The following is a 27,195-nucleotide window of genomic DNA, read 5'->3' as shown; positions in this document are numbered from 1 at the left end:
TGTGTAGATGTTCTACTCTCCTGAGGTTTTAACAGATTGCAGGTGGGCATACTTATCTTCAATTGCCTGACCTTGCTTGAACTTATTATTGGGACATCTCCATTGAGTATACTGGTGTGCCTCTGGTTGCATCTTCTTCGTCCCAGTGCTAGAGTGGTGTTTTCCATAGGTAATCTTCATTGCTCCTGGAGGTATCTTGCTCTTCGCCGTATTTTGTGAACTCTCAGGAGACATAACGGGACATGACCCTCCCTCAGTTACCTGGGATGGGCTTCTAAGAGGTTTAAATTGGAGGATGTCCTCAGAATTGTCACAGGGGAAGGACGCACCCCTGTCTAACACCCCTAGATGTTGGTATCTTGGTGGACAGACCACCCTCACCACGTAACCTCACCTAGACTATGGTTTGTTCATGAAGACCAAAAATGTATCGCAGTAGCCCTTCAGGTGTCCCCCATTTCTGGAATTTTACCCAAAGTAAGTTTCTGTCTACTGCATCAAAAGCGGCAGACACGTTGATCGTGGTGACAGAAATAGAAATGTGTTTTCTAGAGCAGGGCTAGTGTTTGGACACATTCTAATAGTGCACCATTGAAGGTGCTGTTCATTTGCCTGTCTGCCTTCTTTGCAGTCGTCCCGAGTCTGTGACTCTAAATGACTCAGAATCAGACTTTACTGTCTCCGTCCAATATAGATATTGATCTATAATTTCTTGGGTTGCACTTTAGGCCCTTTTTGTAGATCAGAACGATATGTGCCACCCGCCATGTCTCAGGAAATAGATGACGCAGCAGGATCTGCTCAAATGAAATTGTTAAAATGACCGACCATTTCCTTTTAGCGCTTTTAAACAGGGCATTCGATCATTTATTAGGGTCGGTGGCTCGAGAAGAACTAATTTTTGCTAAAACTCCCTCTACTATCTCCAGATTTATAGGAACGTAGCCGGTGCAATCAACAGGCTGTTGCTTACAAGACAGTAGGCTCATTCTCTGCAAAAACACTTAAATAATGAGACACCGGGTTTGTGTGGACTTCGGGCTGTGTAGTAGCGTCATCATTAATCATACTCCTAAATGCTGCAGAATTTTTGTTTAACACTACCACAATGCTCTCAGCGTCTCTTTGGTACAGCAGTATGCTATGGTCCCTCAAACAATTTTTATAATAAGAGTAAGCTTTCCTTGATTTTGACAATGGTGGATGACAGAGACAGATCCTTTCTTTCTTTAATTCTTTTAATTTGATTTCTCATACGTTGTTTTCTGTCAGTCATGTCTTAGTCGAAACATGAATATGTTTAGGCCTGGCCCCATCATTCCTAAAAGAATGACCTAAGATGGATCTCAAGAATGAGTCCACAAAACGCTCAAATGCATCAACCGAGAAAGTGTCTTTTTCCAGGTTAGAGTAGACTCTTCCCAGCAGAGTGCACCTGCCTCATTCACCCGTTTGATATTTTTGGGATTCCATGACATGTTTTTGCCGGCTGGGTTTACCAAGAGGTCGCGGATCCCATCTAGGCTTTCACTTGTGATCCTAAGGTCAATCTCTGCAAGCAACATACAATGGTCACTTAAGGCGGTAGCATGTATGTTCAAATAGTTACAACGATTGAATACCCAGCTTGGCCAGAATGTATAACGTACAGCGGAGAACTGAATTTCATTACTCCCCATATGATTATGGGGAATATCGCCTGGGACGGAACCATTGAACATTTTGAGACCTAAACCATTAAGAGCTCGTAACCATTTTGGTCCATTTCCAGACCCCATATTTGAGTTGCCCAATCTAGGAATTACCGATGTCTTTAAGTCAGAGTCAATGCAATGAGCATTCAAATCTCCTAATACAATTGGTGAACCACCTCTAAATGTATTACACCAGCCTTTCCCAAAGGTGGTTGGTCTGTCCATTGCAACATCTCACTCAGCACCTACCTTGTGCCAATACACATTTATAAACATAAAATCCTGCTTTTGCTGCCCTTCTTTCACCATGACATGGCAGGCTATAAAGCCTCACGAAAACCTCTTACACTTACGATAATTAACCCAGACAGGATTTTATAAATGCGAGCAAACCCCCCAATGGACGTCCCCGAACTCCTTTCTGTGCTGCTTGAAAATGGGATAGATAACCATCAAACAAAGGTTTATCCATTAGCCCTATTTCTTGGAGGCAGATTAAATGACATTTTTTGGAAATGTTTCCCAATACACAATTTTTAAATACCTTTTGATGGCCCAAGGATGGGATGAAGAATTCATTTAGTTTGGACTATGACTGGTCACCCTTTCCAGAGTGTAGAAAGGCTCACGTTACCCACGACCAGTCATGACTGTGACCCCTGCTGAAAACCTTGTTCTTTACCAAACAACCCACCCCTCCCCGTATTTCTTCTGAGTCCGCTGAAACCAAGGTCTCACTTGGCAGGGGGCTGACACATTCATCAAATTAACAATTCTGTTTTCCACACTTGAATACATAGACATCGAAACCCCGTTGCCTGAAAGAATGCCCTTCTTTCATGATGGTATCGATGACACCGTTGGAGTTGATATACATAATAGCGCTATCGATTCGGTGTAAATCTATAAAGTCCACTCTATTGATATCCACTGATGACCGAGCCTAAAGATTGAGAACTTGACTCATGAGCCGCATGATATTTGATCTATTCATTAAAATATCCCGGATCTCCTGTAATAGGCTTTCAAACAGGATTTTGAATGGACCCCTCATTGACCAGATTGCACCATCCCCTGTCTTTTTATAATTTCTGAAACGTCGTATTGATTATGTACTTCAATATCAAAAAATATAGCCAGACCTTGTTCAGAGGAATTAAATGCTGTGGATGTGGGTTTAGGGACATATCGGCCTGGGCTCATTCCTGTCCTAGATAAAGAACCCGCAGTTAGTCGCAAAACAGACGTTGTGTTTGATTGTTGTTCTACACTGGCATATGTTGATTCATGGATCTGTCGACTGTTCATTGTAAATTAGTTGGAATTGTACTGATATGGTTATGCGAGTCAGAGTCTCGTTCTGTTTCTGTCGAAATAGTTTGTGGCCTCAGAGGTACTTGCCAGAGACTTTGAAGCGCTGTGCCAAAGTTCGTTAGGACAGCTTGAGACCCTGTGGTTTTAAGTAGAGTAGTTTTCGTAAGCACTACATCAGTAGATGTCTCCACTTCCATGACGGGGTCACCACTCTGTGAGCCGCAGATGTTTCGTCTGTTTTCCTAGCGGGCGGCTTCTTGAGGATAGTGGCAACGGATGGTTGGTTTACCACATACCGCAGAAATGTGTGCAAAGACTTCTGAAAGGCCTTTCCTCTCGATTTATTTTGGGATTTTTTTTTGTGGGACCAGTTGTCGTTCTCGTACTAACTCTGGTTTTTAGCCCTGGTCCTTTTGCCGTTGGTTCTTAAAGGGGTTCCGGTTCCACACAAAAATTATTTCCTCCTCAATTCGCTCTCCTTGCAACACAGTTATTGGCCCCGTCAAAATGGTTTCTGGGGTGTCTACCTCCATCACACTCATAAACCCGTATGGATTGGATAAGGTTGGGTTCACAGGAGCTATTGGGTTTGTTTCCCAAGTGCTTTTTGACACTATCATAGTTAGGGTGAGTTAGAACATTGTCATCACGTCCCCCATGCGGACCAACATTTTATCCTCTCCCGACCGGATTCATTCTTTCATGTGCGCCGTTGTCACCATCTTGTACAAGGTTTGCTGGATTATTAATTCATGGGCCATCCTGGGTTGGCTTTGTCCTGCTCCCCCAGGAATTCCCTTTGCTTGTTTTGCAGTCCAACATGCTTGAATTTAAATAGCAACATTTCCAGGGCAGTAGAATGAATTGTAGACCCTTTTCAAGCTTTCGTAGAGGAAACCAGCAGGCATAGTACTTGGTTATTTCTACAATAGAGTCTCTTGCCACTCTATAGCATGCTCACACATTTTAGTATCCAACCTTTTTATTAGTGTAGATAAAGGTTTCGGTGGAACTGGGCTGGGAGTGGAGGAGTGAGAGGTGGTCGATGAGTCGGAATCATGTGTCGGGGGAGTTGTCGAGAGAGTCAGTCGTACTCAGATGAAGGTCCTTGTCAATGCGGTGTGCTCAGAGGTGCTTCATCTGCCAGTGGACCACTGGTAGGGAGGCTCAATGAGAGTGGCTCCATTGATTGGGCTTTGATGGAGACTCATTCCATGGGCTGTGGCCGTGTTAAGTGCAGGTTTTACCGTCCTTTGCACAGGCCGCAGTTTCAGGCACAATCCGTGGGGCTTGGATGCTTGTGTCAAGGCTGCCCAAAGTGCCTTCCCCAGGAGAAAGAGGGAGTGGCAGGTAAAGTGACATGTGTCATAGCGATGGTAATCGTTCTTGGTTTTTTTCTCATCTTGAAGGATTTTGCCCCACTTCGTAAGTTGAGCATGCGATAAGTCTAGGTAACAGTGTCTTCTCTGCTTTATTGTAATGCCCATACATGCAGGGCCAGATAAAATGAACACGCTATCCTTTCAACTCTCTCACGGCGTGTAGTTGAGAGCGGACTCTCACTAAAATATGATTCCCGATTGCAAAGGTCAGGAAGTCGAGAGATCTTTGGGGTACAGAGCTTGGGCTAAACAGTGATTCCTAAACTTGAGCAACCCACAAGCTCAATGTGAATTGGCCAGGTCTTGATACGGTCTTGCCAAGTGGCCTGCCAGGCCATTAGCACGGGCAGCCTCCGAGCACAATATAAAACACTGATAGTGTGGCCACCCGCTGACTATAGACGGCTCTTCAGAAATCTAACCTACCAGGATGACAGTGCAGAAGAGTTTCCTCGAGGTTCCCGGAGCTCAAGCACACAAGAAAGCCACCCGCACTGCTCAAGTCAGCCTCTTCAATACTCTCCAGACGTGTATCAAAAACACACAATATTCTGTCTTATAGAATGGACTTCTCTGAGTAATGGCATGGTCGCTCCCCCAGCTGCACTATTCACTGAAATTGTGCAGCACCTGCCCTCTGCTGCAGGATAGGCTATGATATGATATGATATTTTGTTTATATTGCGCCGATACACAAGTGTTTCAGGGCGCGACGAGTCAAGGGAAGGGTACAAGAGAGGACAAAAACAATGATCTTACTAGGCCCGGGTAGATTGAGAATGTGCAAGTGCAGGGGAGAGGGAAGGGGAAAGTGCGAGGGGTAGGGGAGGAGTGAGAAGTGCACAACACAGGAACAAAACAACAATAGGTAGTGCAGCCATTGGGTGGCGGTACATAACTTAAGCGCAGGCAGCGGGTGTCAATAAGTGCAAGTGAGGGGACTGTAGGGTTGCAGATACAGACCCAAGTGCAAGGGTTGCCAGAGGCAGTGCGGGTGAGTTGCAGTGTGTGCAAGGGAACTGGGCCTGAAATCGGAGGAAAGCCAGATGCCCTATACAGAAGCAGAAAGATCAGCAGGGGAGAGGAGGAGAGAAAGCAGAGGCAAAGAGGAAGGTCTTGAGGTGCTTCCGAAACCTGTGATGGTTCTCCTCAATTTTCAGAGAGGGAGGGAGGGAGGCTGTTCCAGAGGGAGGCGCCAGCCGAAGAAAGAGAACGACCACTAACTCGTTGCTTGGAGAAGCGACTGACCCTAAGGTAGTTGGAGGTGGAGGAGCGAAGAGCTTGAGTGGGAAGGTATTTACGAAGAGAGAGTTGGAGGTAGTGAGGACCCAGTGTGGACAATGCAGAGGGTCTTGAACTTAATCCTTGCAGCCACTGGGAGCTAATAAAGAGATTTCAGTGCTGGAGCAATACGATCCCTGGGCTTGAGGCCAAGGACAAGTCTCGCAGTCGTGTTCTGGATGAGTTGCAAAGGGCGGAGAGTAGAAGCAGGCAGATTTAGAAAGAGGGTGTTGCAGTAGTCCAGCCTAGAAAGAACCAGAGCTCTGGAGACAGTGAGCTTCTGGGGGAAGGAGAGGAAAGGAAGAATACCTCTGAGGAGGTGCAGCTGATAGTGTGACTTCTTAGAGACGTCAGAGATGTGAGGAGAAAAGGAGAGTGGAGTTGAAGATGACCCCCGATGTTCTTACCCTCGCAGGTAGGAGCAGGAAGAGGGCCAAGCGAGGCCGGCCAGAGAGATACAGTAAAGGAGGGTGCAGGTGTGCCAATGAGGAGAATCTCTGTCTTATTGGCATTAAGGCAGGGATCGTTGGCGGCACACCACACCTGGATAGCAGACAGACAGATAGAGTTGAGAGAAGGAGAAGAGGCGGCAGAGCGGAGCCTGAAAATGAGCATAGTGTCATCCACATAGCACTGAAAGTTGAAGCAGAGAGCAGCAATGCAGTGGGCAAGAGTTGCCAGGTATTGGTTGAAAAGCCAGTGAGAGAGCTTAGACCCCTGGGGACCACCACGGGTAGAGAGTGAGATAGAGGAAAGGAAGGACCCAAGTTAGACCTGGGAGGGTCGATCGGAGAGGAAAGAGGTCAGCCAGGCCAGGGCCTGATCAGGGATACCCAGGTTATCACAGATACGATTGAGCAGGATGGTATGGTTGACTGTGTCAAAGGCAGAGGAGAGATAGAGTAAGATGAGGACAGATGGAATGTTAGAATCAAGATTTGAGAGCAGGTCTTCACGGATGTTCAGGAGAGCAGTTTCCGAGCTTCTGGCAGCTCCGAAGCCAGTCTGATGGTCATGGAGACAACCAACAGATTTAGTGTGAAGATTAAGCTGGGAGATGGGCAGCTTTTCCAGGAGTTTGCCCAGGAAAGGAGTGATGGAGATCGGGCGATAGTTAGCCAGGCAGGAAGGGTCAGCTGAGGGTTTCTTGAGAAGAGGGTGCACAAGAGAGTGCTTCAAGGGCGAAGGGAAGGCTCCAGTGGCAAAGTAGGGGTTCCAGAAATCAGCCATGGCAGGAGCAAGGGTGTCAATGTGGTCCTTGATGGTTTTGGAAGAACAGGGAAGGACTGTTTTTTTACGAGACTTTCATAGATCGGACTTGTCTAGAAAGTTTGTCAGGGGAGAACAGAGGAAAGGAGGAGAAAGGAGGAGGAGAGTTGACTACAGGGGGGCTGGAGGTAGAGGAGTGAGTAGAGGGAGGATGAGGAGAGGACGAGAGGGTGGACAGGATGTCCTGAGTTTTAGAGATTAAATCAGAGGCCAAGACCGTGCAGAGGGCCTGAGAGGGGACAGGAGAGGTACAGACTGCAGCAGGGTTGGCCAGCTCCCTGCAGATTTTAAAGAGTTTGGCTGAGTTGTTAGATGCCGCAGAGACGCGGGCTTGGATGTGGGCTCTTTTTGGTTTGGACAAGGAACCAGTATTGCCTTTGGAGCAGGCTGCAGCCCAGTTTGTCAGAGGATGTACAAGAAGCCCGCCATTTCCTCTCAGACCGCCTGCACTCACGTTTAAGTGTAGCTAGGTCAGAGTCATACCAAGTGTTGTACTTTGCTTTGGGCTTCAGGCAGATCCTCTAGACAGGGGCAAGAACATCCAGAGTATCAGAGATAGAAGAGTAGGGCATGGAAATGGCTGTGTCAGGATGTGAGTCAGCCAGAGGAGGAGGAGGGGGAGAGAAAGTGGCAGCGAAAGCTTCAACTGACACAGGTTTCATGGGTCGGATGACCGAGAAGGTAGGTGGCAGTGCTGGAGTTGGCTTGGCCTGAGGTTTAGAAAGGGAAAGATGGGAGGAAGGAGGGAGTGATCACTCCATGAGAGAGGAGTGGTCAGAGGGATAGAAAGGGAAAGGGGAAGGTCTGAAGAGATCAGAACATCCAGAGTGTGCCCTGCAGAGTGAGTCGGCCAGAGGGGAGAATAGAGAGTGAGAGAGAGTCGCAAAGGTCACGAAAGAGTCCAGAGGGAGGACAGGAGGCATCCAGGTGGATGTTGAAGTCTTCAAGAAGGAGGAGTTGAGTGGTTGAGACCAGGAGGGAAGAGGAGAGGTCTGCCCACTCAGAGAAGGAGGAGATCTGACCAGATGGCCGATAGATGGTAGCCACAGTAAGGGAATGGCCAGGAGAGAGAGAGAGAGAGAGAGAGAGAGAGAGAGAGAGAGAGAGAGAGTGTTGCAGAGGTGATGAAAGAGTCCAGAGAGAGGACAGGAGGCATCCAGGTGGATGTTGAAGTCTCCAAGAAAGAGGAGTTGAGTGGTTGAGGCCAGGAGGGAGGAGGAGAGTTCCGCCCACTCAGTGAGGAAGGAGGTTACCTGTCCAGGGGGCCACTGGAGAGAAGCAATGGTGAGGGTCCATTTTTCACAGTAAAGGATTGAAAGCATTACATCACACTGGCAATCTACGTTTGTGATCCCTCCATTGTGTTTATAACGCGCAAAGCGATGACATCGTGGTGCCTGTTTTTAGATGTATGTATGAAGTTATATAGGAATGTTTCTGCAAATAGCAGTTGTGTAATCTAGTGACTACCGTTTGTGCGTCTTATGCGAGTGGAAGCTTTGCTGAGGCCTGTATTTCTTGTGTGTTTCTGACACTGCGCTCTCACTTGCAGGAAACTACGAGTACATGGACGTGCGCTGCGCCCCTCCTTTCTGGCTGGCCTACCTGCGGGACCCCAGTGACTCGGGAGTGATTCACAGCGACGTGCGTCAGCGCTGGCTGAATGGTGAGTACCCCCTCGCTGGCCTGCGTGCTTCTGTGCTCGGCGTGATGGCCTTTCTCTGAAGTGCACCTGGTGCACGGACCTCATTATAGACGGGTGCCTTCAGCCGTGGCACAAAGCTGGCGCGGGAAGCCTGCTGCAGTGTGCTCGCGAGCTCCAGGGGGGCTGGCACACTGCGGGGCACTGCCTGCTGGGCAAGCGGTCTCGCAGTACAGCCCCACAAGGCTGTCTCTGAGGCGTCGCACCCTCCACTCACAGGAATGACTCACGGTGAAAGGCTCATGGAGATCCATTGTTCTGGGCTAATCACACAAGCACCTGGCCACGAGGACTCGAGAAAGAGTTCTATGTAGCCCAGGGAGCACGTGTAGCACGAGGTCGAGATGACATCGGTCCACCCCTTGAAAGATGTCACGCGTGACACTGTGGGAGCCTCACCAATGAATAGCCAATACACATATGTTTCACTCCTTAGTTACATGTAGGCATATGTTTTCATTCTAACGTCTATCCAAAGCACAATTTAAATTATAACAAAATATGTCGATTTTACACGAAAATACTGGTTACTGCGACTTATGTGGGAAGTCAAAAAACGAAGAAAAAATCCAAGCCTGGAAATATTTAAATGGTCAGAAATGAATTAATTTCACTTTTGAAGCGTGGCGAAGGCCGGGCCCTCGATGACGCTCTGCTTAGCGCCATCCCAGTCAATTTCCCACAAACAGACTCCAAAGGATTCATTTCATATTCAAAAGATCCTGTAATTTCCAGGTATTGTATTTTATTTTACAAAAATAAAACCACTTTCCAGTCTTTTAGAAAGCAAATAAACATATATACATCAGACATTTATATAGAAAAGATGAGTGTATACATCTAATAGAAAAGGGAACACGTGACTGTACACGGTTGGCTCTTTTTGCATGGGGGGAGAGGTGGGTGGTCTCGGTTGGCCACTTATGTGCCGATGTGCCCACCCTCTCTATCTAACTAGTCCAAAGGGAGCCCACCAATGGGCGGCGAGAACCTTCTCATGAACCAAGGGTCTACGTACAGGGACCGTTTGTGCCCAATAACTGTCGAGCCTCAGTCCTATGTGCCACACGTGCTTCAAAGGGGCTTTACATGTCGGCGGCTTAAGATCCATGTGCCGCTGTCCTCATGACCAAACCGAATAGGGCGGCCCCTGAGGACCAAAGAGTAGAAGACAATGTAGGAGGAGTCGGCTCAGGTGGGCTCCTAAAAAGGCAAGCATAGCCGGTGAAAGTGAGACTAAAAACAAAGACCTCGCCATCCAAAGATCACTCACAGTGGGTGCTCCACCAGAAGCAAACACAAGAAAAGTCACCATGACCGCACCCAGGTAGTTCAATGGTCTAATCTCTACATGGCTGGTTTGGAATGGGCACCCACCCTGTAGCATTAGGAGGGGGGCTTCTCCGTGCCGAAGACCCAAAGGTGTCAGGTCTGGCGTGACCATGGCATGGATGCAGGCCTGCTGGGGCACACTGGATGGAGGACACAATACACAATAATAGTCCCATCATTAATGGGTGTGTCTAAGAATTTATAAGCAAAAGCCCCCAGAAGGGATAAATAAACGGCGCCTACCTGCTGTGCCCGTTTATGCTGCCAGTCGCATAATCCCTTCCTTCTGGGACGGAGGGATCGCTGGTGCTGACCTACGCAATTTCCTTCCAAAGGCAAATTCTGGAGATGGAGGGACGGGAGGGCACGTGCCAGTTACAGAATTCAGCCAATAGGAAACTGTTCACTGCAACACGTTCCATGAGAGACATGCACTTACGAAATCTAGGAGTAATAGCGCATGCATGCTAATGTGCGTTGAGTCAGTGTCATGTCACTGTTGCCTAGGAAACCCGACCAAGCACTCAGGGTCAAGCGTCCAAACTTGCCGGTATACGCAAAGTGTTAAATCCTAAAACATAAAGCAGATGGCAAGGCTGGCATGAGGATAAGTCTCCCTTTCTGGCCCTGCTAAGAGATTCCAGTAGCTGCCCCAGCAGAGAGCCCCGTTCCCTGCTTCCCTTACTGTCGGTGCTGAAACTCGGCTTCCGCGTCTTGGTTGGTGGTGGTTCTCAAGGCAACCAGACGATTAGCGAGGGCGCGCTGGAACATGAACTAAGGTCTCGCAAGAGCATGCTCGTAAAGGAATAGTGCTCTCTCCAGAGAGAGCTGTGTGTTCACAGTATCAAGAGGCGCCACATTGGAATGGCAGAACCCGGGCATCAAAAGATATAGAACTAGGGCCAAATGTGATAAAGAAAGCATACTGGCAAAGAGAAGCACAATGTGTGGCCCCGCGTGGGGTCTAGGATCATCATGTCATGGCCAGGAAAGCAAATTCTCTGTTCTAACCTAACCCGAATACAGCCATCAAGGAGAGGAGGTCCTGGAAGTACAGTGAAGTCCAAGGGTGGGCAGAGGAAGTCATCTTGATGTGTGATCGTGATGTCAAGTGCAGAATCTGCACTTAGTGGGACAAACGATCTACCCCAGAATCCGTAAAGTATGGCACGAATGAACTGTGCAAAGTCACCCGTTGGTATCCCAATGGTTAGGCATTTCTTCATTCACACCTTCCTCCAAACTGTTTAGCCGGTATATCCATCTCGCTTCTTTGTATAGAAGTATTTTTTGTGGATTGGTAACATCTTCAACTGTGTCCAATACCCACCAAATTAAGTCATCAGCAGTATGTTGGTATTTCAGAAAGTGTGGGACCAGTAATGCAGCAATATTTTTGCATCTGATTCTGGATCGGTGTTCATTGATTCAGGCATGTATCGCGAAGGCCACATGGCATTGGATACAGTACGCCACATTTGCATTTTTGCAATTGGAAAGGAACTTCAGTTCCCATATTCTGCCCTTAATTCTAAAGGATTGAGTCTTTTTAGTAGATTCCGGGTTGCTCTCTCCTGTCTAGGTTTCAAATGCACTAGTCTGTCTTTTAGATTTAGTGGATCTCTTAATATTGATATTTTATTTCTATCGCACTCATACACAAGTGTTTCAGAGCGTGACAAGGCAAGGGAGGGGAACAGGGGAGAACAGAACAGCGATCTTTCTAGGTCCAGTGACATTGAGAACGCATAAGTGCAGGGGAGAGGGAGAAGTGGAAAGTGCGGAGCAAAGGAGAAACATAAATAATAATAAATAAATAAATAATAAAGGCAAGAAACAGTGGTAGTGCAGCCAGCAATTGGCAAGTGGTGGGTTTAAGGCAGCAGACAGGGTAGGTCTGATAAGTGCAGGAAGAAAAATGGGGGGCATGGTTGACCGTGTCGAAGGCAGAAGAGAAATCGATGAGGATGAGGACAGAGGGAATGTTAGTCAAGGTTGGAGAACAAATCTTCACGGATCTTGAAGGCAAAGAGAGGCAGTAATGTCTCCGGTAGCAAGGGCTCACCATATGCCATTATCTCTTGACCAGTTTCTTGATGTCATAAGAATGAGTATTATAAATGGTGACACAGGTAAGGCTTGTGTTTTTTGACTTGTGATTCTTGGGCACTAGGAGAATTTCTCTAGCTGTAAACCAAGCTCTTTTCAGGGAGTGCCAAACACGTTTTTTAGAATATCCGAGAAGTGTAGTGTGGTGTTCCTGTCAGTCCTCCTACTGATTTTATTGTTCGATCCAGGAAGTTAATCCTGTGAAGGCCAAACTCCATAGTGAACTTAATGGTGGCATGACCGCCGTTCAGCCAGTTTAAGAAATTCAAGAGTGACTTCTCTGTGCCTGTCCAGATGAATATAATGTCATCAATGTGCCTGAACCAATTAGCAATTTGTAGTTTGAATGGATTGTTGTCTGAAAGCACAAATTCCTCTTCAAAGGCTGCCATAAACAGAATGACCATGCTGAGCGCAAAAGCTGCTTCCATCACACCCCTCGTGTTCGCAGATAGAACTGATGAGCGTACTGAAAGTAGTTTCTTTTCAGGGCTATGCTCATGAGATTTAAGATATATTCCCCTGGCACCCTTTGTTCAGTTGACATATGTGTGAGTTGTTCCCTAATTTTCTCTATTGCCTGATCTTGTGGGATGTTCATATATTAGGATTGTATGTCCATAGTCACCAGAGAGTTAGTGCTGGAGTTAGATTCCAGACCCTCTAAAGTCCTGATCATAGCCATGGTGTCTTTGATGTATGTCAGCATGGTTTTGCTTAGTGGTTGTGAAAAAAGGTCAACAAATGTACACAAAGGCTCTAAAACTGAGCCACATCCTAACACTATAGGACGGCCTGGAGGCTTGGTGGCATCTTTACGTAATTTAAGGAGAGCATAGAACTCAGGGTTCTTTGTTCTGAATAGCTCAAATACTCAAATTCTTCCTTACTGATCCAACCGCTATCTGCTCCAAATTGAGTGGTTTCCAAGATTTCTTGCCATATATCAGGGGATGGGTCGTGTCTCAGGGTACAATAGCTCTCATTTTAGTAGTTCTAAAACCATTTCATAATATTGAGCGTTATTGAAGACCACAACTCCTCCACCTTTGTCAGCAGGTGTAATCGTTAGTCTGCTGATAGTGTTTGTAAAGCCTCCCTTTCTATGTTGGTGTCATCCGCAATCGCTACCGCGGGTGGCGGCTCCTTCCACGTTGGAGGCTAACCGGCAGGTAGATAGGTTTTAGTCCCTTTTTTGTGTCTGGTAACAAGTCATGGCCAATCACAGCACTGCCGGGTGTTTATCTGCCCTTCTAGCCCGGCAGTTGCTGCGTTTCAACCCATTGCTGGATCTTGCACCAGCGGCTCTGGTTTTTGCGCTCCCAGCGTTTGCCCTCTGCTCGCCTCGGCGTGTGGCGGGTTTTCTCTGTTTGCTTTTCCCTTCTCCTTGGGTTAAGTTCCTTCTACTTACCTGACGGCCGTTTCAGTTTCTGCGGTGGCCTTCTTTTCTGCAGCCTCTTCCTTGCCGATCCCTCGGCACTACTTCGCTTTTTCCTTCTAGTCTCGCCGCTCCGGCGGCAGGCGTGTTTTTTCTCTCCTCTTTGCCGCTCTTTTCTCTCGCGGCTCTCCAGTTTTCCCTTGTTTTCTCTGTCCATTGTTTTCTCTCCTGTATTTTCTCTCTTTCTTACCGCGCCTGGTAGGTCCTTGGGCCGGTGGTGGCTTCGGCTCCCTTCACCTCTCATTGGTGTCGCTTTGGACTTCTCTCCTGTGTTCAACCCTGTGGACCTCGCATCTGCTTCCAGTCCTACTGGTTACAAGCTTGGATCTTCACCTACCTCATTGCCAGAAGTATCCTAAGGGTTTTTCCCACGTGTGGGTTTTTTCCCTTTATTCCGGCCTGTTCCCGGTAACGGGGCCCGAGGACGGCTGTCTATTCAGTTGTCACTGTGGCTTCTCACTGAGACAGGCAAGTGCTACCTAAAAAAGAACGGGACTACCTGAGCCGGCGGAATCTACGGAACGCAGGCAACTCTGAAGACTCAGGTGAGGAGAGTGTGGAGGGACGGGAAGAAGAAGGGGTTCTGCAGCTTACACAGTCACAGATTGAAAAGCCATTAAGGACCAAGATGTCAGCCGAAGATCAAGTTCAGGAGTTATGGAAGGCTTTTCAGGCCATGTCACTGGAATTACAGGGGGTCAAGACGGAGAATGCCCTGCTAAAACAGATGGTAGCGGTCCGTGAACCCTCACATCCCCCGGAATTGCCTCCTATGGCTCTTTCGTCAGGAAGATTTGATGGCTCACCTAAGAGGGTAAAGGAATTCCTGGAGGCCTGCAATGTGTACTTTACCTTCAGACCACACACCTTCTCCACGGACCAAGCCAGAGTAGGGTTTATGGTCTCAAATATGACAGGGAATGTTTTAGCCTGGGCTACTCCGCTAGTTACTAACAGTAATGCCGTTCTACAAGATTTCTCGGGTTTTCAGAACCTACTGAAACAGACTTTCAAGCGACCCGAACTATCTTTTACTGCAGGTGAGGAAATGCTGGATGCACGACAGGGTGCTCTAGACGTGCTGTCATACATCTCCTCCTTTAAGACACTGGCAGCAGGAGCGGGATGGTCCGAACAAGCACAATATGCGGTATTCCGGAGAGGGTTGAGAGATGAGATCAAGGATGAGCTAGCCAGATCCCCACGCTCTCCCACATTTCCGGACTTACTTGCTGCCGCTCTCCACATCGAGTACCGTCTCCAAGAGAGAAGGACAGAGCGCAGAAAGCAAAGAGGATCAGGAAATCCCATGAACCCTCCTTCACACTCTCCCTCTGGACGTTTCTCTTCTACTCAGAGCGAAGAACCGATGCAAATCGGAGCTACCAGAGCACCTCTGTCATCAGCAGAGAGAAGGCGAAGAAGAGAAAAAGGATTGTGCGCCTATTCTGGTTCCGATCAACATGTACTGAAGGATTGCTCTGAGGTTCCGGAGAGGAAGGCGGGAAACGAATACCCTCGGCGTCAATAGGGACGGGCAGCCGAGGGTACTCCGATCTTTTTCAGCGTCCCTATGTCACACTTTCGGTGTCGGCTTCAGAATCCCAAGAGGATTCCAGACTGATGGTACTATCGGTTACCTTGAATCTAAACGGAAGACTGGTGGAAACTTTAGCCTTATTGGATTGTGGAGCGGCAGGGAATTTTGTGGACACTCTGTGGGCTGACAAGATGGGGCTCACTCGGATAGTTCGGAAGGTGGGTCAGAAAGTGGAAGGAGCGGACGGTACACCTTTGTCGTCTGGACTAATCACACATACCACCGAACAACTCTCTGTGGTCATCAACCAACACACAGAGGCCCTGCAGTTCGACATTATTAGAGCCGCACATTTCCCCATAATCCTAGGCATTCCTTGGCTGCGCAGGCATAACCCGTATATCAACTGGACGGAAAATCGACTAAGTTTTTGTTCTACGTACTGTTCAGTCAATTGTCTTCCTCCCAATACCAGGGAAGATCAACAGTCAGTTAGGGTTCTCTCCAAAGATCTTGTAGGTATTCACTCGCTTCCTCATTTTTGTTCACAATTTTCCGGGGTATTCCAAGAGAATCTTCACGCTCAGCTACCTCCTCATCGGCTAGAAGACTGCTCAATCGATCTCGAACCTAATGCACTGGTGAATTTGGGCGCATGTTCTCTCTCAGGCCGAAAAGAAGGTATTAAGAGTCTATCTGGATACCAACTTGGAGAATGGTCTTATTCGACCTTCGAAGTCACCAGCCGGCGCCTCCCTGTTCTTCATCAAGAAAAAAGACACGACTGATCTCAGACCATGTATCGATTACCGGGGCCTCAATAAGGTTACCATCCGTGATCGGTATCCCATGCCACTCATAACCGACATTATTGAGGCGGTACAAGGGGCTCGAATCTTCACCAAATTGGATCTCAGGAACGCATATCATCTGCTTGGCATCACTGATGGGGACGAATGGAAGACGGCTTTTCGAACTCCATACGGTCTTTTTGAGTACAGAGTGATGCCTTTCGGTTTAGTGAACGCACCGGCTGCATTCCAGAGATTCATGGACAGGCTATTTTCAGATCTGCTGTCGGTCTCGGTGATAATATACCTCGACGACATTCTGATTTTCTCCCCTAACATGCAGGAACATATTCAACACGTCACACAGGTTCTATCTCGTCTTCAGGAAAATCAGTTGCTGGTCAAGGGCGGGAAGTGCAAATTTGCAGTACCCTCGGTTCACTATCTCAGATTCATTCTTTCCGAAGAAGGGGTGGCCATGGACCAAACCAAGGTTGATGCTATCCTTGATTGGCCAGCTCCTACTTCGGTCCGAGAAGTCCAGAGATTCTTGGGATTAGCGAATTACTACCGCAGATTTATCTCAAACTTTTCGGAGGTAGTATACCCGATTACGCGCCTACTCAAGAAGGAGGCCGTTCCATTTTTTTGGTCTGATGAGGCAGAGAAGAGTTTCGATTCTCTCAAGAGATTGTTCTGTACTGCCCCCATTCTCCAGCATCCTGATCAATCACAACCATTTGTTTTGGAGACCGACGCTTCTGCGGTAGCTGTAGGAGCGGTATTGCTCCAGATCATCGTAGGAGTGGAACACCCCGTGGCATACATGTCAAAAACTCTTTCTCCTAGCCAGCTCAACTATTCGGTACTGGAGAAAGAACTCCTGGCCATGAAACTTGCCTGTGAAGAGTGGCGCCATCTCCTACTAGGAGCCAGACATCCATTTCTGATTAGGACCAACCATAAGAACCTCAAGGTACTACAAGATTTGGAGTGTTCAAATTCCAGGGAGGCCAGATGGGCCCATCATTTTGCACAGTTTGAATTCCAAGTCTCGTATATCCCGGGATCACAGAACAGTCTAGCGGATGCCTTATCCCGCAAAGACTCCACCAAGGAACATCCGGAAATCAAGAGGGAGTCCATGTTCAAACGCAACCAAATCCTAGCCTTTGTTGGCTCTTTCCTTAAAGAGGTGAAAACTGCCCTCATTCAGGAAAAGCCCCAACTATCCCTACGTATTACCTCTCCTTTTCAACAAAGAGGTGGCTGGCTTTTCTACAAACAGAAAATGTACATTCCCAAGGGTCCTCTTCGTTCTAGAATCCTGAAGTGGAGTCACGACTCTCGCTCGGCCGGACATAGAGGGGCTGAGAATACCTTTGAGCTCCTCTCTAGAACGTTTCTTTGGCCAAACGCTAGAAAGGAGACATACGAGTATGTCAAGGCTTGTCCAATTTGTGCCAGAGCCAAATATCGCCTGGGAAAACCGTTGGGTCTACTCACTCAGGTCGAACTCCCAACGCGCCCCTGGGGTCTCATATCTACCGATTTCATTGTCGATCTGCCGGTATCGGAATCCTGTACCTGCATTATGGTCACGGTAGACGCCTTTTCTAAGTTGGCACATTTTTCTCCTCTTCCAGGTCTGCCCACTGCGGCTAAGATGGCGGAGGTCTTCTCTCGAGATATATTCAAGCTACACGGTCTCCCCGATAAGATAATCTCGGATCAGGGAAGTCAGTATATCTCGAAGTTTTGGACTGCCTTCTGCAACCGTTTGGGCATTGAAAGAGCTCTGTCTTCAGGGTTTCACTCGGAGACCAATGGTCAAACGGAACGCCTGAATGCGACCCTGGAACAATACCTAAGGTGTTATATATCTCAACATCAAGACAATTGGGTCTCGCTGCTTCCCACGGCAGAGTACTCGTACAACAATACCAGGCATTCCGCTACAGGACTCTCTCCTTTCTTCTGCACTTACGGGGTTCACCCTCGTGCCGTGTTTCCAGAGGTTCCCAGCTACACCAACTCCCCAACGGTAGAAGAGGTATTAGGGAATATTAAGGAAGCCCAGACTTCAGCCATGCGGAGTCTAGAGGTCAGCAGAAGACGGACAAAATCCTGTGCCGATCAACATCGGAAAGAATGTCCAGTATGGAAGCCAGGAGATCAGGTGTGGTTGTCCACCCGGTTTCTGCCCAGATGGACAAGGCCTTCTAAACTGTCTCCTCGTTTTCTTGGACCTTTCACTATTCTCTCTAAAGTCAATCCTGTAGTTTTTCGCCTTCGGCTTCCCTCCTCTCTTCGCCGCATTCATCCGGTTTTTCATTCCTCTCTTCTCAAACCTTACTGTCCCGATCTTCACCATAGAATCATTCCCAGATCTATCCTAGCACGGTCCTCGGAGCCTGATGAGTATGAGGTATCTAAGGTCCGTGATTCCAGGTATTATCGCAGACGTCTTGAGTACCTGCTGTCTTGGAAGGGATACCCTGAGTCGGAGGACTCATGGGAACCGGCTTCTCAGGTTCATGCACCAAGGTTGTTGGCTACTTTTCACCGCCGCTATCCAGGGAAGCCTGGGGCGGTTAGAAGGGGAGGGTGTCATACTGTCATCTGCAATCGCTACCGCGGGTGGCGGCTCCTTCCACGTTGGAGGCTAACCGGCAGGTAGATAGGTTTTAGTCCCTTTTTTGTGTCTGGTAACAAGTCATGGCCAATCACAGCACTGCCGGGTGTTTATCTGCCCTTCTAGCCCGGCAGTCGCTGCATTTCAACCCATTGCTGGATCTTGCACCAGCGGCTCTGGTTTTTGCGCTTCCAGCGTTTGCCCTCTGCTCGCCTCGGCGTGTGGCGGGTTTTCTCTGTTTGCTTTTCCCTTCTCCTTGGGTTAAGTTCCTTCTACTTACCTGACGGCCGTTTCAGTTTCTGCGGTGGCCTTCTTTTCTGCAGCCTCTTCCTTGCCGATCCCTCGGCACTACTTCGCTTTTTCCTTCTAGTCTCGCCGCTCCGGCGGCAGGCGTGTTTTTTCTCTCCTCTTTGCCGCTCTTTTCTCTCGCGGCTCTCCAGTTTTCCCTTGTTTTCTCTGTCCATTGTTTTCTCTCCTGTATTTTCTCTCTTTCTTACCGCGCCTGGTAGGTCCTTGGGCCGGTGGTGGCTTCGGCTCCCTTCACCTCTCATTGGTGTCGCTTTGGACTTCTCTCCTGTGTTCAACCCTGTGGACCTCGCATCTGCTTCCAGTCCTACTGGTTACAAGCTTGGATCTTCACCTACCTCATTGCCAGAAGTATCCTAAGGGTTTTTCCCACGTGTGGGTTTTTTCCCTTTATTCCGGCCTGTTCCCGGTAACGGGGCCCCAGGACGGCTGTCTATTCAGTTGTCACTGTGGCTTCTCACCGAGACAGGCAAGTGCTACCTAAAAAAGAACGGGACTACCTGGGCCGGCGGAATCTACGGAACGCAGGCAACTCTGAAGACTCAGGTGAGGAGAGTGTGGAGGGACGGGAAGAAGAAGGGGTTCTGCAGCTTACACAGTCACAGTTGGCTACATTGTCTCACATTCTTTTTTTGAGTGCTAAATCTTTTCATGTCCTCTGTGACACATTTTTCAAAAAAGAGAAGTTCCTTCAGTGTTTGGTTACCCGAAGGTGTACAAACGGAGGGTATACGTAGCCCTGTGTCTTCTGCTCTTTCACCAGGTTCATGGTCATGAAAGAAGCATTGTAGTCTCTGTTTCCTAAAGAATATTTTTTATCTTGAGTTCTGAAGTAAACCAATCCATCCGATTTGTTGGGACAAAGGATAGTCCTTTGGAGAATACTTAAAATTGTATTGGTCTCAATATGATATCCGAAAGGATAAATACAGGGATTATGTGGTAAGTCAGGCTCCTGAGGACATGTTTGAACAAGATGGTTTTTTAAATAAATTAAAGAAAAAAACCTACTGTTGACCCTATTTCTATAAGGAATTCCCTATGCTAGAAAGCAAACAGGTGCTCGTCAGGAGGTCTCACAAAAAACAAAATATGTCCTCTGTCAAAACTATGCTGACCTATTCCTGCCCTACCACTATGAAAAGGAAGAAAAGACTAAGCTTCATGGTTACTGACACTTGGGAAAATTAGTGGTGTCTGACCCCCACCCACATTGTTCTCAAAGTCCCTTCCAGCTCTCGGCTCTGTACACTGGTCAAAGTTCAAACCAGCAAAAGAAATGTCCCTCCACTTTAGGTAATAGAATATCCTCGTCAAGCAATGAGAATAGTTTCAATCTTATCTCTTCTCTGGGATGTATTCGTCGGACCTGGGGAGGCTGTTATTCCCAATAAAACAAAGTTTGCTCTTTGTCATTTCTGGGTGCTTCTCAATCTTACCTCATGTAGGCTGTGGGCCTGCACCTCCCTATTTATACTGTCTTGTTTTACAACCCACCAAGGGATGTCTGATTTCTCCTCCCCGGGATGGCTAATGGCTTGTTCAGTCCATTAGACATCCCGACTAATGTCTGCGTCTTTCATTCCATTTACCCCCTCCTGGGTTGCTCTATTCCTCAGCCTTTGGCAGGCTACGGGCTCATTCAGCCTGGTTTGCTGTGTTTCATTCTCCCCTTCTTGAGGTCTTCAGAATCTCAGCTCCATCTGGGCTACAGATTGTGTGAGGATGGGCCTTCAATTACCTTAACCTAATCTGGCCCACCACTGAAGGAGTGAGTACACGGTTGTGCATGAAGCAAGTTTATTGTACAAAGCTCTGGGGAGCGGTGAGATGGAGTTGCAGGACCAAACTAACCCATGTCTCAACAAAGCACATCTTTTATACAGTTTTGCAGCAGTTAAAACACTCCCAAATACTTTATTGAAGTCCACCCCCCAAACTTGATTGGACAAAATCCTCTTCAAAGAAATTCCATCTTTTCCCAATTCCTAAATTTTTATTGGCCAAATTTATCTCTGTAATTATCTTAACATTATATTCATAACGCACCTCTCCTTATGATTGGTCCGTAGTAGGTCATGACAACACATGTTAATGTTAAAGGATATTTGTACCGCACACTATCACCACCGGAGTGGTCCCCTGGCACTCTGGTGGCTCTGAAAGAGGGGGGGAGGGGTGAGTTAGTGGGAATAAGCTGGAAAAGTGCAAGAGAGCACTGATGTGCTGATATCAGCCTCAGCCCGGTGGGTCCGTCGGCTAAGCTTGAGGTGTTTTACGGTTGGTAGTCGTCATGTGCTGTTGTGCAAGTCTATGTGGGTTTGTTTTGTTGTTGCAGTGTAGTGAAGTTAGTGCGGATTGCTGCGTTTTAGGCTTGTGGTTGTGTTTGGTTGGAGTTTGAGAAGTGTATGCAGAGGGATGAAATTGTTAATGGATTGGTTAGTTGGCATTGCTGTCCTTGCAGTTATGTCTATGTCTGATGTTTGCTATCATTCACTATTCCATCGTTGCTAATTTTCAATATTCTGTCTAGATGCGAGGCAGGCTAGTGATCATGATTCCAATCAAGTGTTGCACTTACCATCATTCACAGTTTCATCCAAGTGTGGCACATGCTAACATTCACATTTCTATCTAGATGCGACGCAGGCTAAAGTTATGAATTCCATCTAAGTGTGGTTCATGCTAATATTCATAATCCCGTCTAGATGTGACGCAAGCTAACGTTAAGAATTCCATCTAAGTGTGGCGCAAGCTAAAATTCACATTTCTATCTAGATGCCACACAAGATGCGACACATGGTTAAACATTGGTATTGAAAACATAATTCATTACTACTAATAACTGGCCTAAGCCGTTTAAATCCTAACTCTTGATTTGCACATGCCTCATATGGACATTTCCTGGAATATGAGGAGGCTGCGTGAATGATTTCCCTTCATTTGTGATGCTATCTCATTTCCCAGGTCACTATTCCCTTGAGCCTTCGAATCTCCAAGGCTCCCATTTTATTGCACAATTGAAAACTTCGAAATAGTTTTAGGCACCAACTTACCCTGTGTTTTACTACTGACCAGAATAAATATCAAAACTCCTTTGGTCACGCTCTCAACAGCAGGAAATTATATCTACTAGCTACGAGACTTATAAGACCATAAAACGCAAGGCTATTCCTGCAGCTGCTAATCGCGATGGCTGAAGTCACTCATTCACCTGATTTTCTGCTGTTTAAAAGTCAAAGTGCATTTTGCAAGAAAGCCCTAACCAATGAATTCTGATTCATTCTGAAAAAGCCACTCATATTGGGATTCATGCATTCCACATATTAATATGAATGTGCATAAATGTTTTTACATTTGGTGAAGTTAATACTTTAGCTTTCTGCGTGCGTGCAAGCTAATATGCATCAGTTCTGAACAACAGAAGCACTCGCACTCAGTTTGCTGCACCCCCTGTCATCAATATGGAATGTACAACATGAATCCCTCGTAATGATACACCCCAACCTGCCCTCCTTTAGTTAATACTTTCACAAATCATAATCATCTTCTTGGGGAACATCCCTACAACCATCTCTCACCCCAGTCTCAATATGGGCATACTCCTCCGCTGAACAGACCCAACTTGTCCACCCACCATTCTTGTAATCTACCCACTGGGCCACACAAGCATGCCAATTCAGTGGAGGACACAAGACATCATCAGTTTGAGTACCCATGTGGGATGAAGTGGTGTTGACCCTAGCCTTGGACAGCGTTAGTCATCATAGCGGCAGCTGTTGGTATCCGGGTATACCCGGCATCGCAAAAATATTGGCAAGAACAGAAAAGGATAAGGAAAAAGACACAGATAGGCAAAACAAGATTTACAGTGAGGTTCAACCAAGAAGGTACCTAAGAGAACAAGGAGTTGATCCACGACTTGTTTTGTGATCCCAGCGTCAGTCTCCATTACCACTTTCAGTTTATGTAAGAGGGGATTAGTTCTGGTGAGAGTACAGTTTTCTGTATCATTGGGGGGCACAAATGTGCAACAGGCACTCCCGATTTTCCGGCATACTCTGCCCTCCATCAGGAGGTCGAGTATGTACTGGTTCTGCAAAGTCATGAGCCTAGGTGCCCGCAACTCTTCTTAATGCTGTTAAATGCTGACTCTGAAGTGTTCATGAAGAGTAATAGCTCATACTTCGTCACCTGCAGCCATTTGCCATTTGCCGCTGCTTGGGCACCAGGAGGGAGGCAAAAAAGGTCTGTGTGGTTAAACAGTCGGTATTGAACGGGATGGTCCGCTAAAGCTTTTGTTGATGCTTCTGAGCGGTAATTTGATATTCTCCTACATTGTAATTGTTCCACATTCTCGTCGTCAAACATAGTCTCTTTGTCCATAAAGGGTGAAAAGGACACAAGGGGATTGGACGGCAAAAACAAAATGTTTTTCAGGGATTACGATGATGGGCACATGAAGGGTAGAGAGACTGCACACACCTTGCCAGGCTGGAGGCAACTACCTGTATGCATGCGATTCACAAGTCCAGAAATTATCCAAACGAGCAGCTGTACCTCCAGCCAGATCTGTGATGCGTAGCGTGCAACTGCAGTTCTCATTTGTGGCAACTGGCACTGTGCCATCAACCTTAAAACACAGAGAAAAATGGGTATCTCTACCTTATCAGGTTTTTCGGGCTCTTTGAGCCATGTCAGATACCGCAAATTATTTCTCCATACTGTCCCGCACTCTTGATTAACTTGTGCCACCCCTTCCTCTGGGAATCCCCTCATTCCTGCAGCTCTTCACCACTTGCTCCGATCGATTTTTTTAATTTTTAATTTTTTTAGAAAAAAATAAGCTCTTTCCAAGGTCAATTGAACTTTTTGAACACACCTAATATTTTTGTGTTCTGTATGCTTAGCATTTGAACAATCCTCATCACTTGGTATGATTAATGCCGTAATCGATTGCCCTTTAAACTGCCATCGAACCCTGCACAAGGCCAGGTTTACCAGCAATAGTGCATCTGCTACCTCTTTCACATTTGGGCTAAACCCCCTCGGGATGCCAGATGCCTGGGGGATGAGAACGAAGATCTTGCAAGAGCCTATGGATCTCTCTCTCTCCACCCTCCTCATATGGCTATACCATATGTTATCCGCTGTGAAACCATGTGCATTCATTGTAGGATACAATTCATCACTGCCATTATCAAAAATACTTCTATTGGCATTTCTTTTCACTCTTAGTATTTCCTCCTCGAACTTCATAAAACTAGGCGATTTTAAATTTCCCATGTTTATACTAGTTGTCATCTTCCGACATGACCATCCAAGGACCAAGAAAACCACACAAATGTTAATGTGTACACAATTTACAATCTTAGACATTCTTTTCCCTATACAAAAAATTATTTAAATTCCATATCTGTATACGCACCCCCCTTTAAAATGAAACAAACAGTGAATCCCTAGGGCACACTCAACTTCTATGCCTGCTTCTGTTTCTGTGCAGGTGGATGGCTGCCGGTATCCCTTTGAGTATCTTTCAGGTGGATCCAACACTTATTGCCCTCCACCTTCATGGCAATCAGAGTAGCGTAAATCACAGTATGTCGCCCATGGAAATACTGCCCGTTCCAATGACGCACAAAGGTGAAATGTAGAGGCTGTCAACGGGGAGAAACTGTATCTTGTGCTGATCATCGGTAGTCTCGCCGGTTTCTCCTGTTGTCTGTTAGTGAGAAGAAACAACCTGAGATGATGTAATCTTAACACTTTTCGTTAGTGCTGTAAGGTATTCCTTAAACTCTTCTCCTAGGACTGCTGCGGTCTTGTGCGTCTGATGACATACGTGTAGTTGGGAGAGGTGTGTAGTCTATGCCCAGTGACGATTTCGTGAGGGCTCAAGTAGTGGTGCTTCATTGGCGTGTTTCATATATAAAATAAAGCCAGTGGGATTCAAGCATGCCATGATTTATTTAATTCTGCACACAATTTAGCTAACCAGGCCTTAAGAACCCCATTGAGCCGCTCATAACTCTTTTGGCCTGCAGGTGGTACACAAACCACAACCAACGCTTTCTTCCCAGCAGAAAAGTGATTTCCCTGAACAAGGCATTAAAGAAGTGGACTCCGTTGTCAGATTTTAGAACTTTACAAATTCCCCATCTTGGAAATACCTCTCGACCGAAATCTTGCTACCGATTTAGCATCAGGGTGTATGCATGAGGCAACCTCAAGCGACTGGCAATATGGACAAGCCACCACAATTAGATAGTTGAAGCTAATGCACCTCATTATCATGTGCACAACATTAATGTGGAGCTCCTTGAATCGACCACAGGGCCTGGCAAGACCCCCCCCCCACCGACCTCATGGTATTTCTGGGATTTAACTCCTTGCACACTACACAATTCCCTACAAATCTACTTACCTATTCTTGTAAGTTAGAGATAAACCAGTTCTCCTGGAGCTCTGCTGCGATTTGTGATCTAAAAGTATGTGATGGGTAATCTAGTTGCTCTTGAGCCAAAAGAATAAGCTCTACAGGCATTACTACCTTCCCTGTCACTTCCTGTCTCCAAAGCAAATCTGTGGGTGAGAGAACACATCCTCTCTTTTTCCAGACCTCCCTTTCTTCTCTATGGGATTTTCTGTGTATTTCTATTATTTAGAGCACCGCGACTGTGGTGTACGGTGCTGGTAACTGTACTTGTTGGGACACAGTATACCTTTCCTGGGTATCTGTGAAAGGAAAATACGCTGCTTCCTTTGCCACCTTGTCTGCGGCATCATTTCCGAGAGATATTGAATTAGTTAGGTTAGTAAGGGCAGCGAACATCAATAGACCTATATCTGCTGGCAAGGTTAATTCTTCAATCAGCTGGAATCGCAGTGCAGCAGGCTGGACAGGGGACCCGTCAGACCTCCTAAACCCTCTTATCTGCCATCTTGATTACCCAGAATGGACGGTGGAGATGAAAAACGCGGAGTCAGAATAAACAGTGACTGCCTTCCCCTTACACATTTCTAGTGCCTCTATAAGTGCCACCAGTTTTGCCACCTGTGCAGATTAATGAGAAGGCAACCTTCTCTTCAGTCTGACCCAGTACTCCCCATCCACAAGACCCATGACAGCTGCACCCACATGCCTCTCCCCGTCTCCTGGTTGATGGTCGAACACCCATCAACAGAAATCACCTCACCCCCCTCCAGGGCATCCTCTTTCACATTCACCCTCTCTTCCTTTTCTCCCTCATATGTGGCACAATCATGAACAATATCCTCAGACTGCACCGGCCTGCTACAAATGTGGCAGGATTTACTAGGCGACATTGCACCGGAAAAATGTATGCATTTGATAAAATGACCTCATACCCTGACACTCTGAGTTGTCAACGTGGATTTAGATTTTTCTAGAATTGCAAAGACTGCATGCTCTATGTGCAATGCCACCGGGCAACCCATAGTAGTGGTCGAAGAATTATGAATTGCAAAAGTTGCTGCTGCTAGGGCTTGCTCACAAGGGAACTGTACCTGCATCACTGGGTCTAGGAGTCTGCTGTAATACTCTAAAGGTTTGTGGCCTAGCTATGTTTGCTCGGTCAGGTCAGCTGTCATCACCTGCCCATTTGAATGGGAAAACAGAAAGAATTGCTTCTTGTAATTTGGGATCACCAGGATCGGAGCATTTCTGACCGCAGCCTTGAGTTCCTGAAAGCAAGTCCCCAGTTCCTCAGACCAATCTATCAGACCTTTCACCTTCTGTGCTTCCTTTAGTCCGTGCAGTAAGGGCCTCACAAGGCCAGTGTAATCAAAGATCCATGATCTGCAATAGTTACAGAGCCCCGAAAACTGCTGCATTTGTTTCACTGTGACTGGCTGAGGTGTATTATGAACTGTGGTGGCTCTCTCTGGCATTACCCAGACCCTCCAGGATATTGTGGCATGAAATGGCAAATTATTCAGCACAAAACGTTATTTATGGCCGCATTTTTGCAGCAAATTTATTATTGACTGGAGGATGTAAGATTGACGCCTTGCAGGAAAGAGGCAGTGCATCTCTGGCTTGGAAGAACAGTGTTTGTTTTGGCTCTGTTATTGGTTTAATGGGCATACCTATTTAATATTATTGAGCGTATTGATCATTCTCCAGCATGGGGTCTGGCATGGACTCACATGTTCATGACTATTCCCTGTCATCAGGCTGGGAATCCTCAGTAAAGAATAAATCAGTTTCAATTTCGTTTCTGAACTGTATTTCTACTAATAACCGATCACTGGTCTCTGGGTCATACTGCCCCCAGCCAATGACTGCCCTCTACCTAAGCTCCTCCTCTGGCAGCCATCTTCAGATTTTTTACTGCACGTTCAAGTGTTGCGAGTCCTTGTATTTAGCTCTCAAGCTTTTA

The 27,195-nt window shown here is 46.9% G+C and overlaps 1 protein-coding gene across 2 annotated transcripts in view; it reads left to right on the top strand.

Annotated features, from left to right (window-relative positions):
* LOC138487609 (uncharacterized) overlaps positions 1-27,195 on the top strand; it is a 508,482-nt gene that overhangs the window by 430,510 nt on the left and 50,777 nt on the right. For both annotated transcript variants that reach the window (XR_011274510.1, XM_069614083.1), the window contains exon 18: positions 8,493-8,606. Coding sequence is in view for 1 of the 2 variants with exons in the window: in XM_069614083.1 (XP_069470184.1) it covers positions 8,493-8,606 (114 nt within the window). In the remaining variant the exon portion in view is untranslated. The remainder of the gene's footprint in view (positions 1-8,492; positions 8,607-27,195) is intronic.

The sequence above is a fragment of the Ambystoma mexicanum genome, chromosome 9 (assembly GCF_040938575.1).
Source record: "Ambystoma mexicanum isolate Mex_15411 chromosome 9, UKY_AmexF1_1, whole genome shotgun sequence".
NCBI classification, from domain to species: Eukaryota; Metazoa; Chordata; class Amphibia; order Caudata; family Ambystomatidae; genus Ambystoma; species Ambystoma mexicanum.
The sequence above is the reverse complement of the archived record's forward strand: the minus strand, read 5'-3'. Positions and strand labels throughout refer to the sequence as shown.